We start from the raw sequence: 15,711 nt of genomic DNA on the forward strand, positions 1-15,711 counted from the left end.
ATATGTTTTAAAAGAAGGTAACGGTGTTGTAAGTGATGTTCGTGATTTGGAACTATCAATACAAAAATACATTTGGAAACCCCAATAGTGATATAGTTCATAAAACTAATAGTTGTTAGGCAAGTTTTAAATATATGAATTCCTATTTCGTGATTGTAAGCCATAAATTATAATTATTTATTATAAAGAAAAAAAATATTTATTCACAAAGAGTAAGAAACTATTAAAAATTAAGTATTATTTACTAAATACAACTATACGATTGTTTTAATGCTAGTATATCTAAAATAATGCAATAAAGAACTTTTATAGCTCCACATAGTGCATAGCTTTTGTATATTTTATTTTATTTTGCAACAAATATATTAACTAAAGTAAATAAATGAAAAGTAAAAACGTGCAGTAGCTCGTCGAGATTAATATACCCGTAATTAATATTTTTCGCACGAAGTAAGCAATTATAATAGTGACATAAATATTATTTTATTCTTAAACAATTATCTCAAAATTTAAAATGTTATTGTTACTATAACGTTTTATCTAACGCCATCTAGTAAAATTTAATTTTATCTCGTCATCGTATTGCAGTAAAACATGCGCAAGCGTCCATTTGTTGTTAAGATTAAGAAACCCTTGGGTTTACCTAGATGGCGCCACCAATTTAGCATAAGATGTAAAGAAAAACGTAAAATTTTATAAATATTTTATAGTTTTTGTATATGACCTTCAGTTGTTGCAAACATTTTCCGTATAGGTAATAGTAGTTTTACAAGATTATATAATAAGGAAAAACTAAAGAAATATTGATAACATATAATTGAATACCTAAGTCTAGATAATTCTTTTTCTGTTTCATATTTATTATTTTATTCTTACTGTATACTTTTTTATTAAATAAAACACACCACTGACATTGGTGGTCCGTGCCCTTTGCTGCTCTTTTTTTGTTTTTGTTTTTTGTGATTTTGACTTGTTTATATTTTAATATACTCTTTTACTCATTTAAAGTTTTATGTATACTTTAGCAATTAGCGGAGTAAGTAGAGAGGAACACTGTGTATTCTGGTGGCGTATCTCGTGAGTTTCTACATATCAAACGAGAAAGAAAAATAAAAATAATATAGAATTAAACTTTTGCGCAAAGCACAGTGAGGACTATAACAATATGTGCCAGAGATTGCTATTACACCATAAATTACAGTGACTAATTATCTTTTAGCTATTTTTTTACTGGAAATGGATTAAAAATAGTCTCATTTGAAGTACTTCATATCATCTATTAGATACCAGCATCAACAGGAAGATTGCAAACGTGTTGTCGGTCTTCGGGGACCTATAGGCCATTTGGGATATAGGGAGGTTACTTGAAACACTAGCTGTATTTTAAGTCAGTTTTAACTCAAATAGCCGTATGATGAAACACAGCTGATATCATTTAATACAATTATTCTTACATACCTTGCTCTCGCAGCCAGTGTGGCAGACATATTTGCAAACTGAAAGGAAAAGTGTCTATTAATCTAAAATACAAAATATCTTTAAGATAATATTTACAGTATATTAGTGTTTGTTCCACTTTTACATTAAATGTTTTATATTAAATTGTTATGGTATATTATATTTAAGTTTAACCGGGCGAAGTCGCGTTTGGGCCCCTAGTATAAAATATATTGAAAAAGTACGTAGGTACTAATTTATTCGAATATTTATAAAAACTATGTAGATACAGAAAGCAAAACGTCAGCCGTGACATTCAAATTAAATATTCGTCTGGAGTTCTAGTAATTTCGTAGTCATTGAACTTTTAATGTCAGTACCGTGAAATTAATTAGAAATGAAAGATTTTCAGATCTAAAACGGTTTATTGAGAGAAGTGGGAACTATTTTAATTTTCATTAGTAAGTACCATTCCTGTTTTTATTATTTTTACTATCGATATTTGTTTCAGTAATGGTGTGTGTGCATATCCATGTCATGTGTAAATCGCTAAATGTTTAGTGATATACATTTATGTATATTAAATATCTTGACATGTTATATAAATAAGGTTCAAAATTTTAAAATAGATACTTATATCGAGGTAGCTATTAAAAAAATATAAATAAAAGCTCTCTTTGGTTGCTAAATTATTTATAGACATACCTCTACAACAGCTACCCTGATTTTGCACTGGTTGATGACACCATTGACATGGTCTTGCTTTTTTAAAGAACTTGCTGCGGAATACATGGGCCTGCGGAACTCCCTCTTTCTGTAACAATTTTTTTATGTAAATATTTTTTGGTATAGCTGCATATCATAGTATAAAGCAAATTAATTACTACAAACTTTAAAAAAATAGGAGTTATGATTACCATTTATATAAAATACCTTAATATAAAAACGAAAGCTTCGGCACGCGGCGGACATAGCGGCTCGACCAGCGGCCACCCCGCGCTTACTTACCTGCCCTACACCCGACATCCCTATCCTTAACAACCCATAATGTTCTAAAGCGCCTTAGGAGGCGCCATTCAAATTTAGACTACTATTGACCATTCCATAGAATAATATTATTTATTTTATTATTTAACGTAACACTTTTAAATCTTTAAAGTTTATACAAAAGTAAAACCGGATGTTCACATAACTCAAAAAAATTAAGATCCTTTAATTGTTCACGAAACAATAAACAGGTGATAAATTTAAAGAGGACTATGTATGAACGATATTTTAAATAAATTGGTACATTTTATAATAAGTATCGTAGCATGAATCATGATCAATATAATGTAAACAAGTACGAGTAAGTCTTACATTCTATAGCAAATACTGACCAACCAACATCTGCAAATCAAATATAACTTGTACCTACATATGAGAAATCACTCTTCATAAATGTAACGTAGGCCTGTGTTGTGGCATCATGGCGTGCAATATGTGCAGATTAGTCACGCGAAGTGCCTGCAGCAGACCAAAGGCTTTGTCTTAGAGCATGAGAGCTTCCAGTGCTCTCATGCTTCCAATTATAGTGCAATGACGTCACAGCACAGCACAGGCGCCGGCGCCGACGATAACGGTGCCATTTGCGGTCCAGATGATACGAATACTGTACATTGATTCCGAATTTAACATACCATATCTCATCATGCTGCTATACTTTAAATAGATACATATTATATAATATTTTCTTATTGAAATACAGTAAAATTAAAATAAAGTATATTATATAAGAACTGTGTTAATTATTTTACTTAATTTGTAAGTATAAGTGACAAACAGTTACGAGCACAACAAAAAGCTTTTTTTAACCTTCTCTTTGGCTTAGTTGTAAGGTTAACAAATTGTATATGGAATAGAATGCATACTGCACATAATTTTCGATTTCTATCACCTGCCTGGTATTTATTGAGCGCAGGCCGACACCCGTGCCATGAAGAAGTCGACAAAAAAGCACGGTAGCCATACAGATACTATAGGGACACATTGAGACGTGAACCAGTCGCCCGGCGCACACGCCCCATTAGCTGATTGAATCAAATTTCAACGAACAGCTGTTCCTGATGCTTTGATTCATCGATGCATCTAGTATACATATGTACATACAAATACACATTTTAATGCATTTATTAATTTATTAAAAGTAACTACATATCTAATTTCATTATAGTGGCTTCAAATCCTATATACCTAATATTGAAACAATGCTGATATTATATTTATTTTGTCTACATAAATAAATTATAATTAGCAATTCAATATCAATATCTCTATTTGAGTGAAAACTAAATGTTTACTATATTTTCGCTTCGTTGTGATCAAATAAGGTTATATATTAATTAATTTAGACTATTTAACTTGATGTACTATTTATTACTGTCTAGTGGTAACAATTCAAAACGACTTTTTTGATTAAGGAACAACTCTACAGTGAAAAGTGAAGCGGTGCTCTTTGATATTAAACTCCATTGTTTTGTTATAGTACACGTTGTTATCATTCTCTTACTGATATATATACATATCTACGTTTTATAAGCTAGAATCAGAAAACCTAGTAGGAAAGTCTCTGCTTTTCGTTTTTGTTCTATTTTAGAATTAAAGCTCGCTAAAGGGCTGAACATAACACCAAACAAATTGGACGTGGGAAACACTTATCTCAATACTAGCGGACGCGCGCAGCTTCGCTCGCTTATTTAGGGGTGAATGAAACATATGTTCAATGAAATATTTTTATGAGTCTAAATTTCAAAATTTATAAATATCAGTGGCGATTTAAAGATTTTTCCATACAAACTTTCAACCCCTTATTTACACCATTAGGGGGAGAATTCTAGAAAACGATGAAACACGTGTTCAATTAAATACTTTTAAAAATCTAAATTTCAAATTTTATAAAAATCGGTGCCGATTTAATTTTTTTTCCATATAAACTTTGAACCCCTATTTCACCCCTTTAGGGTTAAAATTTTTCAAAATCCCTTCTTAGTGGATGTCCAGATTACGAAAGTAAACTTTTGTCCAAATTTAACGTTTCTACCATGAGCGGTTACGGCTGTGCGTGCGTCTTACCTCAGTCAGTGAGGACAAGTCCTTTTATATATATAGATAACTAATGTTCCTAATGGAACTGGAACCCACAAAACTCGCACAAACAGAAACTACGTTTAGTGTCGGAATCCTCCGTTACTGACTAAAGTATTCTCAATTATTTTATAATATATTTTATTATAAAATAAACCAAATTATATCAGAACTACATACAGTAAAAGATAAAAAATGTTAACAATTCAATCTGATTATATATTATAAGCACTAACAAAGCGTTTATCATTAAGTATTAGGTATGTATTCGTTTATTGGTTGTGTAACTTAACTTATAAAGAAACAACTTTAACATAAAGCTTCAGTTGCTCAATTACTGCGATTTTATCTAATTTGGGTGAAATAATGCCTCTCTGATAAGCGATGACATAATTATTCTATTTTAGTGATCCACTTTTCCTTATCAAGCAGTAGATTCAAGCTGTTGCACTTTCGTAAGCTCGTACGAGCTCTTTTGATGGAATCCGCTTCTACGTGACTTAAAATTACAAATCAGACTTAATTTCTTTATAAAAAAATATGGAATTTTAGGAACAATCGAGTGACCCCGGAGCGGCAATTTCTAAAGGTGTTTGTGATGAGACGTGAGGAGCTTTATATTAAAGGTTTCTGTGGAAGCCAAATAAAAATTGTCTCACGCACAGTATCTATCTACACCTAGTCATATTACACTCGTGTACGATTCCCAGTAACATATTCAATACAAATTAATCCACAAGAGTGCGTGAATGCAATGCATGATGTACCAGTTCGATGCTACTATAACACTGTTTACAATGTAAACCACAGCCTGACTATTTATTGCGTAACTTATATCAATGGATATTTCCATAAGGTCTATCCTATACATTTTTATTACTGGAAAAATAAGATAATAAATAAAAACCTTTCCAGTACTTATGTAGAGAGTTGGGAGAATTAGATTTGTTAATCGGTTGGAAAATTTAGTAATTTTAACAGAAATTTCAATGACTTTTAGTTAAAAGATAACAATGGGCTGTAACTCTCGTCAGAAATCTTAATTGCTGCTTTCAATTAATGTTTCCCCTTGACCATAAATAACGTTGTGCTTGAAAGTAAGTACAGCGCAGTTGCCCGTCACTTGAATAGACAATCATTTGCAAATGTCCAATACTTTCCTTTACATGCATAATGTATTATACTTGGAATAAATAGTTGGTGATGCTTAAACTTTATCTACTAAAGTATTTGGTGTAGAAAAAAAGAAAAAAGAGGTATCTGTCTGTCTGTGGCACCATAGCTCCTAAAAGAATAAACTGATTTAAGTGCAGATTTTTTTTAACGAAAGTCTTGTTCATTGCTTTGTTTCTTAATTACGAGTATGTTTTATGAAAATCATATTAGCAGTTTAAGAGCTATAAGTACTTTGGCAAGAAGGTAATGTTATTTTTTGGTTGGTTCCGGGATTTCTTTAATTTAAAATTTTTGTTAGTTTAATTAGGACGCACTACATGATTTTACTATGGTGTGCTCCATAATTGTAATCTATAATTTATACATTTCTTATATACGATAATAATTTATACATATGGAAAAACTCAATATGTTATTTTAGCTTGAAAGTAATTAGTGTTAGTTTTAATCAGATATTAATAAATATGGAGAATGTTATACAAAGTTTCCTTACTTGCTACGCAAAATGTTTTACTTTATTACAAAATTCCTATTATGTAAAGTGAAAAAGAAAGATAATATTAATTCAACTTTGGATATTATTCTTGTAAAAACTAAGTAAATACAAAATTATATGAAACCACATCGAAATATTAGTAATTCCAAACAACAGTACCAAATAGTAGATGCGTGCTGCAACCTATTAATGCAATACGATTCGTGCATGTGAGTTGTGACCCTCATGTCACGTATATAATTATAAAATTGCATCGTAAAACTAATTATATAATGTATCTATAGTACAAACAAAATAACTACTGTATTATTGTACAAATAAAACAACAAATGCACAAACAGTAAGTTCATAAAGGAATCAAAAGAACCATTCTTAGAAATTCCGATAATAAAATAAATGACAGAGGTCACGATGGGTGCCATTTCGATATTGATATATAGAAACCATATCTACTAATAATAATTTCATAATTATAATAAACTCTATATAGTTTTATTCTTTTCTTTTTTAGTTCACGCTGTATCCCGCACACAGAAGAATAGGCAGAGGGAACTTAGTGTTAGGACACTCCGTTGCCCCGCCCCTTTTCCATTCTGCCCGCCAGAATTCCGCCGAATTCTGGAGTCATTGTGTGTTGATAGGCACAACTTAATTTCAGACTTTGCCAGAGCGAAAAAATGAAAATATTAAATATTTCATTTCCTCGAAAGGGGATTCAAACCCAACCTGCGCTACGACTAACTTCCAGTAGTTTTATGCCATCTTATTATATATTTAATATAGGTACATACTTATAAGGTAACTCAAGATTGTTCTTAATATTAAAAAACATAAAATTTTCAACATTAATAAAACGGACTATCTATAGATTAAAAAAAAACCTTCAATCATCTAAAATGGCAAGCACTATATATACAGTTTAAAAATATTTTATTCGAGCTTATATGGAAGAGTGAATAGGGGCTCCGCAAAAACTGTTGGCATAATGGAGGAAGTCTACACATATCTTCCGTTGTCATGTGCCAGTACCGAGTACAGACATGAATTCCACCCGTATACGGCGCAGTGAAAGCCAATTTCGTGGGGTAATAAAGGATGTCTCAATATGCAAAGACATTAGATTTAAATCGTATGGCGGACACACTTTGTTAAAAGAACGATTAGGAACGACCCGAATGAGAAATGACAAACTGAAAATGAAAACTTATAACAGAATGTACTTTTATTAAATTAGTGAATCAATTTTACATTTTTAAATATAAATTATTATAAAAAAATACATTTAAAAATATAAAAAAACCACTCTTCCGAGGGCGGGACAAGGGTCCAAGCCATAGGTGGCTAGGGCTCCAGAGAGAGGAACCTCCGCACAATACGCCCCGTCTTAAGTAACACTGCCTTCTGCAACTTATTATTGTTAAATTTATTCTTTACATGTAATATACACTTTACTGGAAATGTAATCAAACTTTGGCAGCTGTTGATACAGATGTTGGAACACATCTGCTTGCGAAATAATAACTTGGGCAAGTATTTTTAGTAAATGCTTGTGTAGTTCTTTTGAAATTGAATCATGAAACTGAAATTCAAATATTATATTTAATTTGACAGTCTAAATATACTAATACTAAGAATGTAATAAGACAACAAACAATATTGTCAGGTAGTCGTGGCGCAGCGACACAAGGGCGTGACTGTAACGCGGCGGTTGTGCGTTCGATCCTCACTCGAGGAAGTGAAATATTTATTTACATTTCTTCGCTCTGGTGTCGAGGCAAAGCGCGGCGTTGAGTTCTGTCACTCAACACACAAGGCCTCCAGAATTCAGCAGAAAGTGGGGAACGGAGTGTCTTAACACTAGATTCCTTCTGTCTACCCTGTTGTGTTCTATAGTTTATAAACCGTAATATTAAAAATGAAAACAATTAATAATAGTTACGTTTGTTTCATGGTTAATGAGCTAAACCATTAAATTAGATTAACTTTAAGTTTTTAACTTTGTGCACCTCAACATCGTTGATTTGTTATGTTTGGAATTTTAAAATATACCGACACTAGTTAACGACAAAAGTTTTAATCAAAAATCTATTAATCTTCGTTAAGACTTGCATTTCACGGCGTGTTTCAATTAAATTAAATCTTGAATAGTTATATTCGGCCCCTATACGCAGAGTGAAAGACAAGTTCAAACTTAATAAGCACCAATTGTCAATAGCATATGAAGAATTTTTGATAGTTAAAAAATTTTATATGAGATAGTTACTATTAATTTATAAAGTTATATGTAACTTTAACTGTTTCTTGAAAGAATGAGCACAAAGCCAGTACATACCTATCTTAGGTAAGTACGTAGAGATGTTTGTTTAGTGTTGTAATTTTACAGTGACGCCTTCTGTACATGGCGTACTCTAATGCTTTACGCAATTTTGTAGATAAATCACTTTAAAATATGAGGAATTTTATTATAATAAAATATATTTACACGAAATTAAAAATGATTGCTTTGCCATTCTATTTATTTCCACCTAGACCTATTATAACGATATGTAAATCTCATTTGATAATATTAAATTTGTCATATAAGTACTTATACATACTAAAAGTATGATGATATTGGAAAATAATATCCTATGTTTTAATATTCAAAGTAATGATGATAAGGACATATACTAAAAAAAAAACATGTTTAATTAAAAATAAATAAATCAATAAATGTTGGTAGGTTTGTAGTTGTTGTTTTTATTTATTATATTATTTATAAATCTGGATCTAGGGCCAACGATTTTTATATGCAAAGGTAAGGGCCACCGCAAACCATCCGTGAGCAACCTTCTATTGTTTTACCTAAATGTATCATTTTCGCGTTTGTCATAACCGTAACCGTAAAGACACGAGTATATGTATACAACTCTTATTCGAGTATTTATTTTAATGAGAAAGATCATTTCTGAGTTTTCTGAAGTGAAAATTATGTATGTACATAAAATATGTAATATACAACCAGTTAAATTAATTTACTATTACTATTTTATTATATTTATTTTATTTCCAAACAAAAATTATAGACAAAATAAAATATAAAACAAAAGAGGCATGTTAAATGATATTGTCTTTTATAAAAACAAGAAGGAATGTTAAGGGACTCTTAAGAGGTAGCTAGAGCTAATCGGATTGACTCTATTATAATAAAATATTTTGTTTCGTAATGCCCCCCTTAACACCTATCCACTCAAGTGTTAAGTCTTTGGTGTTCTTTTAAATTTGCAAACTAATCGCACTTAATAATTAATTCTAATTTATGCGAACAATTACATTCGTTACGATAAGAGGTTTTATGTTGCTATAATAAAACGTAGTAACAATTTGTTACAGGTATAATATATTTGAGTATTCTATATTTAGATTTTGCTATATATGACGTGAAGTTTTTTAATAAGTCGTAGGCGAAATGTGAGAAACGAGAAAAGGATTACTATCGATTTTTTTGGCACTGAAAAAAATGCTATAAAGTAAAATAACACACAAAGAATTGATCTAATATTTTATAATTTTAGTTATGTTTAAGATATAGTAACGTTAAACATTATTAACGATTTTGAAATAAACATTACAAGAATCCAACGTATAATGACAGCATTTGTTTTTAAAATAAGAAAAAAATCTATTTTATATTTCTATTATGTACAATGTACATACATAGATAACGAAATATTTTCAAAGTAATCTTTTTTATATGACTTCTAGAATTTATGAAAGTAATTAAATATAACTAAGTTCGTCAACATCTTATAATTGTTTTATTTATAATATTTATTTATTTAAGAAAACATTGTATGTATTTATATTGTAATAGTGTATTCTTTATTTATGTATAGCGATGATAACTTAATTGGTATGGTGTCAGCAGCTGTGGCTGTCGGACGAGTGACATGACACGAGGACGATAACTGTATTGGCGCAGTTGATGTGATAGACACGTGATAGTCAGGGCTTCAGGTCATACTTGGATTAAGATTTTTGTTTAAGATATCCTTATTTCTTATTTCATTGGGTCCTATTACATTACGCACGAGGTTTGGACGATAAATAAAGATCTGTTCTCGCAATATTATTGGGTGCTCTTTTTTCCTATAGATATTTAGCAGATGCAAAACATTTTTGCTATGTCATACATATGCATGAAAATTAAAAAAATACGCTCTATACTAACATAAGAAAGATTTCTTTATTCAATATCTCATTCGTAATTATTGTTATGATAATTAATAATTATAAAAAGTATCTATGTAAATATTGTTTTTTTTTTCAATTATGTACGTATTTACGGTGTAAATGAATCTGTAAATGTAGTTCAAATTAGGTGCATTATATAATGTTGTAATGTAATAAGCGTACAGTAACAAAGAGCTTTCATCTTTTTATTTTAGTTACCAACAGCCGAGATGGACTTTGTCTCTGTCAATGTAACTAAATGGAAAGATATAATCTCAAAGACTATTCAGTAAGCTTAAATCATATGGAAAATGGGATAGATATCTAACGGACCTCCCAAGTAGCTCGCTTGGAAATTCAGGAATTATGCCATTAACACTTGCAACTTGAATAAAATTTAAGAACTATTATAAAAACGCCGGTCAGTACAGGGTAAAATACTTATTAAGAAACTTAATGTTAAAAATGTTAAACAATAGTTAAAAAAATAAGTTTGCCAAATTTCATTATTGCAGGTTTACGGGAGGTACCCTATGGTTTTGATTAGGTAGCAAATTTCAAACAAAGTGCAGCAAATCGTTGCAGAAATGCTCGTATCTTTTGATTGCATTGACTTCGAAGTTTAACTTTTCCTGCTCTCCAAGGGACCTTATATTTGAATATTTAATATTAATTTTAGCTTGATAACTTCACGCGATCTTGAGAAAAACGTTCTTGACAGACAGACAACAAAGTCATTCTATAAGGGTTACATTTTAACCTTTTAAGTTACGGGACCTTAACAATATATATTTTTCATAATAAATTATAATCTACAACTCACTTTACTTTTATTTATTTTTTAATTTAACTGCCATGAATTAACTCAGTTGGATACAATTAAATAACAACATTGAACATACGATAGGGTTTTTGTAAATAGTTAGAATAACCATACAAAAGAAGCAATATTTATTATTTATTTACGTCAAGCATTGCGTGATTTAAATGATATTTCTAATATGTTTTATTAAAAAATTACAATGCGTGTAATGTTCCCCTTTCAAAGCGACCACTCTTTGTGTCGCTCTTGACTTCTCCACGCGGGAACGATTTGTTCACTAGAAAAACTAGTCAAGGGTTATTTTGCGGTTACATTGTGTCGAGTTTAAGTCTCATAAATTATGTTGCTGCACTCTAAAGTTAGGAGCTCAAGCACCAGGTGGTCGCGGCTATTTTTAGTCTTCTGTTCATGAACCATTCATGAACCATAGAAACAAATTTAATTTTATGACGTCCATACGAATTGAATTTGATCGGTAAAATTAATCAATTTCAATTCTGTATACAAACAAAAATTTAACGTTGCAGTTAGGTATACGCAGACGTAGCTATTTTAATTTTTTTAACAACAAACTACGGGTTGACAGCTGCTAAGCATGTTTCGCGATGCGTTACATTTTTTTCAAAGACCTTATGTTAGAGTTAATATTTCATTACCGAAATTTTATACATACATGTAATTCTATACAAGATATTAATTGCATGTCGACATTAAAATAATTGTATATTTGATAGTTTCATAAGAATATAAATATGTATTTAAGATGAAACGGCTCCTTTGAACGCATGTAAGTAGCAAATTGACCAGTCGGTAAATACGTCCGTTCTTAAGTACTTGAACAGTAATCATAACGAAGCCCAGAGACGTTCCTGATCTGTTCATTAGAGGCCTCGTTAAGTACCTGCGAGTTGCCCGGTGCCCCTTCTCACTTCCGGTCAACACTTCACTCACTTTAGGCAGTTCCTGTATTGCGCAACATCCTGTTGCAATAATATTATCAAATTAGATCGAGATGTAATACGTATTCATTCATTTTATTTATTTTTAATATAGTAAAATTAATAATGTACAAAAAAATCTATGCAACGTATGTATTTACACGCAGGTAGGTACATATTGTGCTCTTATTTTTTAAATATATAGTTTATACAATTTTCTACATTGCAATTTAACTAATAAATTAAAAATTCTGATTCGGCGTTTAGTTCTGCCACTCAACACGCTATGCCTCCGGAATTTGACAGAAAATGGGGAACGAAGTGTTTTAACACTAGGTTCCCTCTGCCTACCCTGCCGTGTGCGGGATACAGCGTGAAGCTGATTTTTTTTTAATTAAACATTATTTCATTATGGGATACAAATAAAACACAATTAAACCTTCAGATTGCTACAAAAACGTAATTCAAACTGCTTTTATAAGTCGATGACTAATACGTGCCTAAAACGTTTAGCTTCAACGCTTCAAAGAATACAAACAATACTTAAGTAATGTGACAAAGAGATTTGCCTGTCATCAAGAGTGAGGATTAATCCTGTTCTTATAGCCGATGGAAGAGCAGTGGTTAAATTAGAAGGCCTACTCCTAAGGAATGTATCGTAAATCATTCAGTGTAGCCTTTAAAAGAGCCCGACAAGTTGCTTAAAATACCCACTATGGTTGTTATCAATAGAATGTTCATAATAAAAGGCAATATGTAAGTAGAAGGTATAAGTTTACGTTTTGAGAGCATGACATTCTTTGAACTTGATAATTTGTTTATACTATAGACTTATATGGTTTTGGTTATATTTTTGTCAATTATTTTGTTAAATGCTTCTATTATTTCAAGTAAAATAATATAAATAAAATAAATATTTCATTATACAACAGTAAAAACTTATCGTGCTTAAAAAAACATCATAAAATAAAACGAATACTTATTTTATAATAAATAATAAATATACAGGGTGAGTCATATTGAACTTTCCGATTTCAATAAGGTGTGTATTAAAAACAAAGCGACATGCAGTAAAAATTATTTTATTGTTTGAAAGCACATAACATGCAGTTTTAATTTAGTTGGTTTTAAAAATGATATCCTGTAAATGTCTACCTCCATTGACCACACACTGCTGAAGCCTTTCCCGGAAGTTGTCCATTACTCGTCGAGTCATATTCAGCGGAATAGCACCACACTGTCACTCGAGGGCTGTGAAGTGGTCGTTCGTGTAGGTTTCGTGGGTTATTCTCAGCCCAGTATCGAAAATTCTGTTTGTTGACAGTTCCGGCGAGGTGAAAATGTGCCTCATCACTGAAGATCAAAACAGCAGTGCGGGGGATCTGCTGAATGTCGCGGCATAAATTTGTTCGTGTGTCTAAGTCTCTAACTGTTAATTCTTGCACTACCTGAATCTTGTATGGGTGAAATTTAAGGTCTCTATGCAGTATTCTGCGGACACTACTGAAAGATAATCCTAGTGAAGCGGCATGTTTCCGAACAGAACGCCGAGGGGATTGTTGAATTGAAGCCCGCCTTCTATCCACGTTTTCCGCTGACGTTGACGTCCTAATTCGGCCTTGTGGTCTTGTTTTTAATGCTGATGATGTTGCTCTAAAATTTGATACCCAATTTCTGATTGTTGGTCCAGTGGGAATGGGATCACGTCGACCAATAGCAAAATGTAAACGGAACGCACGCTGTGTTGTGATCACGGAGCCGCCATTTTTAATAAACTCTTCAACTACGAACGCACGATGTTGTCCCGACCAAGCCATTGCTCACACTAAAACTGCATGTCATGGCGCGTCTAATGACACCATCCCCACCCTTCTACTCCTTCCCTTCTTCGTGCAACGTCCTTCCAAAACCGGAAAGTTCAATATGACTCACCCTGTATATAAAAGGACTTGTCCTCACTGACTGAGGTAAGACGCAGGCACAGCCGTAACCGCTGATGGAAGAAACGTGAAATTTGGACAGATGTTTACTTTCGTAATCTGGACATCCACTAAGAAGGGATTTTGGAAAATTTTAACCCTAAAGGGGTGAAATAGGGGTTCAAAGTTAGTATGGAAAAAATTTTAAATCGGCACCGATTTTTATAAAATTTGAAATTTAGATTTTTAAAAGTATTTAATTGAACACGTGTTTCATCGTTTTCTAGAATTCTCCCCCTAAGGGTGCAAATAAGGGGTTGAAAGTTTGTATGGAAAATTTTTTAAATCGCCACTGATTTTTATAAAATTTGATATTTAAACTCTTAAAAAAATTTAATTGAACATGTGTTTCATGGGTTTCTAGAATTCACCGCCGAAGGGTGCAAATAAAGGGCTGAAAGTTTGTATGGAAAAATCTTTAAATCGCCACTGATTTTTATAAAATTTGAAATTTAGACTCTTAAAAATATTTCATTGAACACATGTTTCCTGGGATATTAGAATTCCCCTTAAATACGCAAGCGAAGCTGCGCGCGTCCGCTAGTAAATAATAAATGCAAACAGTTTTTTAAATACCTTACCCATTGTATTAAATATATTATACATTGCTTTAATTTTATATAAATAACTAACAGTACCTATTAAAATATCACACATATAACTATATTATATCTAAACGAGAACAATGCAACCCAACATGTGTATTAGCTAATTACATGGACATGTCAAAAGAGCCGCTCGCTGAAAGGCCTTTTGTCCGTAGCGCACGCTTCTTAGGCTCGAGACAAACATATTCTATTTTATATATGTATCTATAATATGTATAGTATACATTTACTTTTCATTATAAATATACGCATATATATCGCAAAGATAAACAATTACTGAGACTAGTAGTGCATTGTCCGTAGCTATTGTAATATGTTGAATTCAAATAAGGTGTGATGCCAGTCTTGGCGAAGGGGCACACCTGGGGCACCAGGGCGTGTGATTGTAAACGCGACAGATAGGGAGTTCGATTCCCACTCGAAGAATATAAATATTTATATATTTTCATTTCTTCGCTCTGGTGTCGAGGCAAAGCGCGACGTTGAGTTCCGCCACTCAACACGCAATGCCTCCAGAATTCGGTGGAAAGTGGTGAGCGGAGTGTTTTAACACTAAACTCCCTCTATCTATCCTTCTACTTGCGGGATACATCATAAATTAAAAAAAAAATATCACTTCCAAACCGCACATTACCTTTAAATTTCAACACGTGTAATGTGCATACCAAATAATAACGGTACGATTGGCGTACAATAGCTCTTTTGACGAAAATAATGAACAACAATGGCAACAAATTTACATTCAAGCTAATTTACAAGACTATTATAAACGAAAAGCAATACGAATGATGGAGGTTAAGGAAATTGCATAAATTTCACGATAAATTATCAATAACAGTACAATGTCTATTGGGTGACAGTGAACTTGTCGCCGTTTGAGGCGGAGGCGGAGGCGCCGTCCCGTGGGCGGTGCACTTGT

The 15,711-nt window shown here is 31.9% G+C and overlaps 1 protein-coding gene across 2 annotated transcripts in view; it reads right to left on the reverse strand.

Annotated features, from left to right (window-relative positions):
* The window catches only part of by (focal adhesion protein tensin), a 68,689-nt gene that overhangs the window by 49,415 nt on the left and 3,563 nt on the right, over nt 1-15,711 (reverse strand). For both annotated transcript variants that reach the window (XM_085185386.1, XM_085185375.1), the window contains exons 2-3: nt 2,143-2,251; nt 1,459-1,496 (exon numbers count right to left, since the gene is read on the reverse strand). In XM_085185386.1, coding sequence (XP_085041512.1) covers nt 1,459-1,496; nt 2,143-2,251 — 147 coding nt within the window. The remainder of the gene's footprint in view (nt 1-1,458; nt 1,497-2,142; nt 2,252-15,711) is intronic.

Source organism: Heliconius melpomene, chromosome 1 (genome assembly GCF_056956725.1).
Source record: "Heliconius melpomene rosina isolate 202511_hmr_F chromosome 1, ASM5695672v1, whole genome shotgun sequence".
Classification (NCBI taxonomy): Eukaryota; Metazoa; Arthropoda; class Insecta; order Lepidoptera; family Nymphalidae; genus Heliconius; species Heliconius melpomene.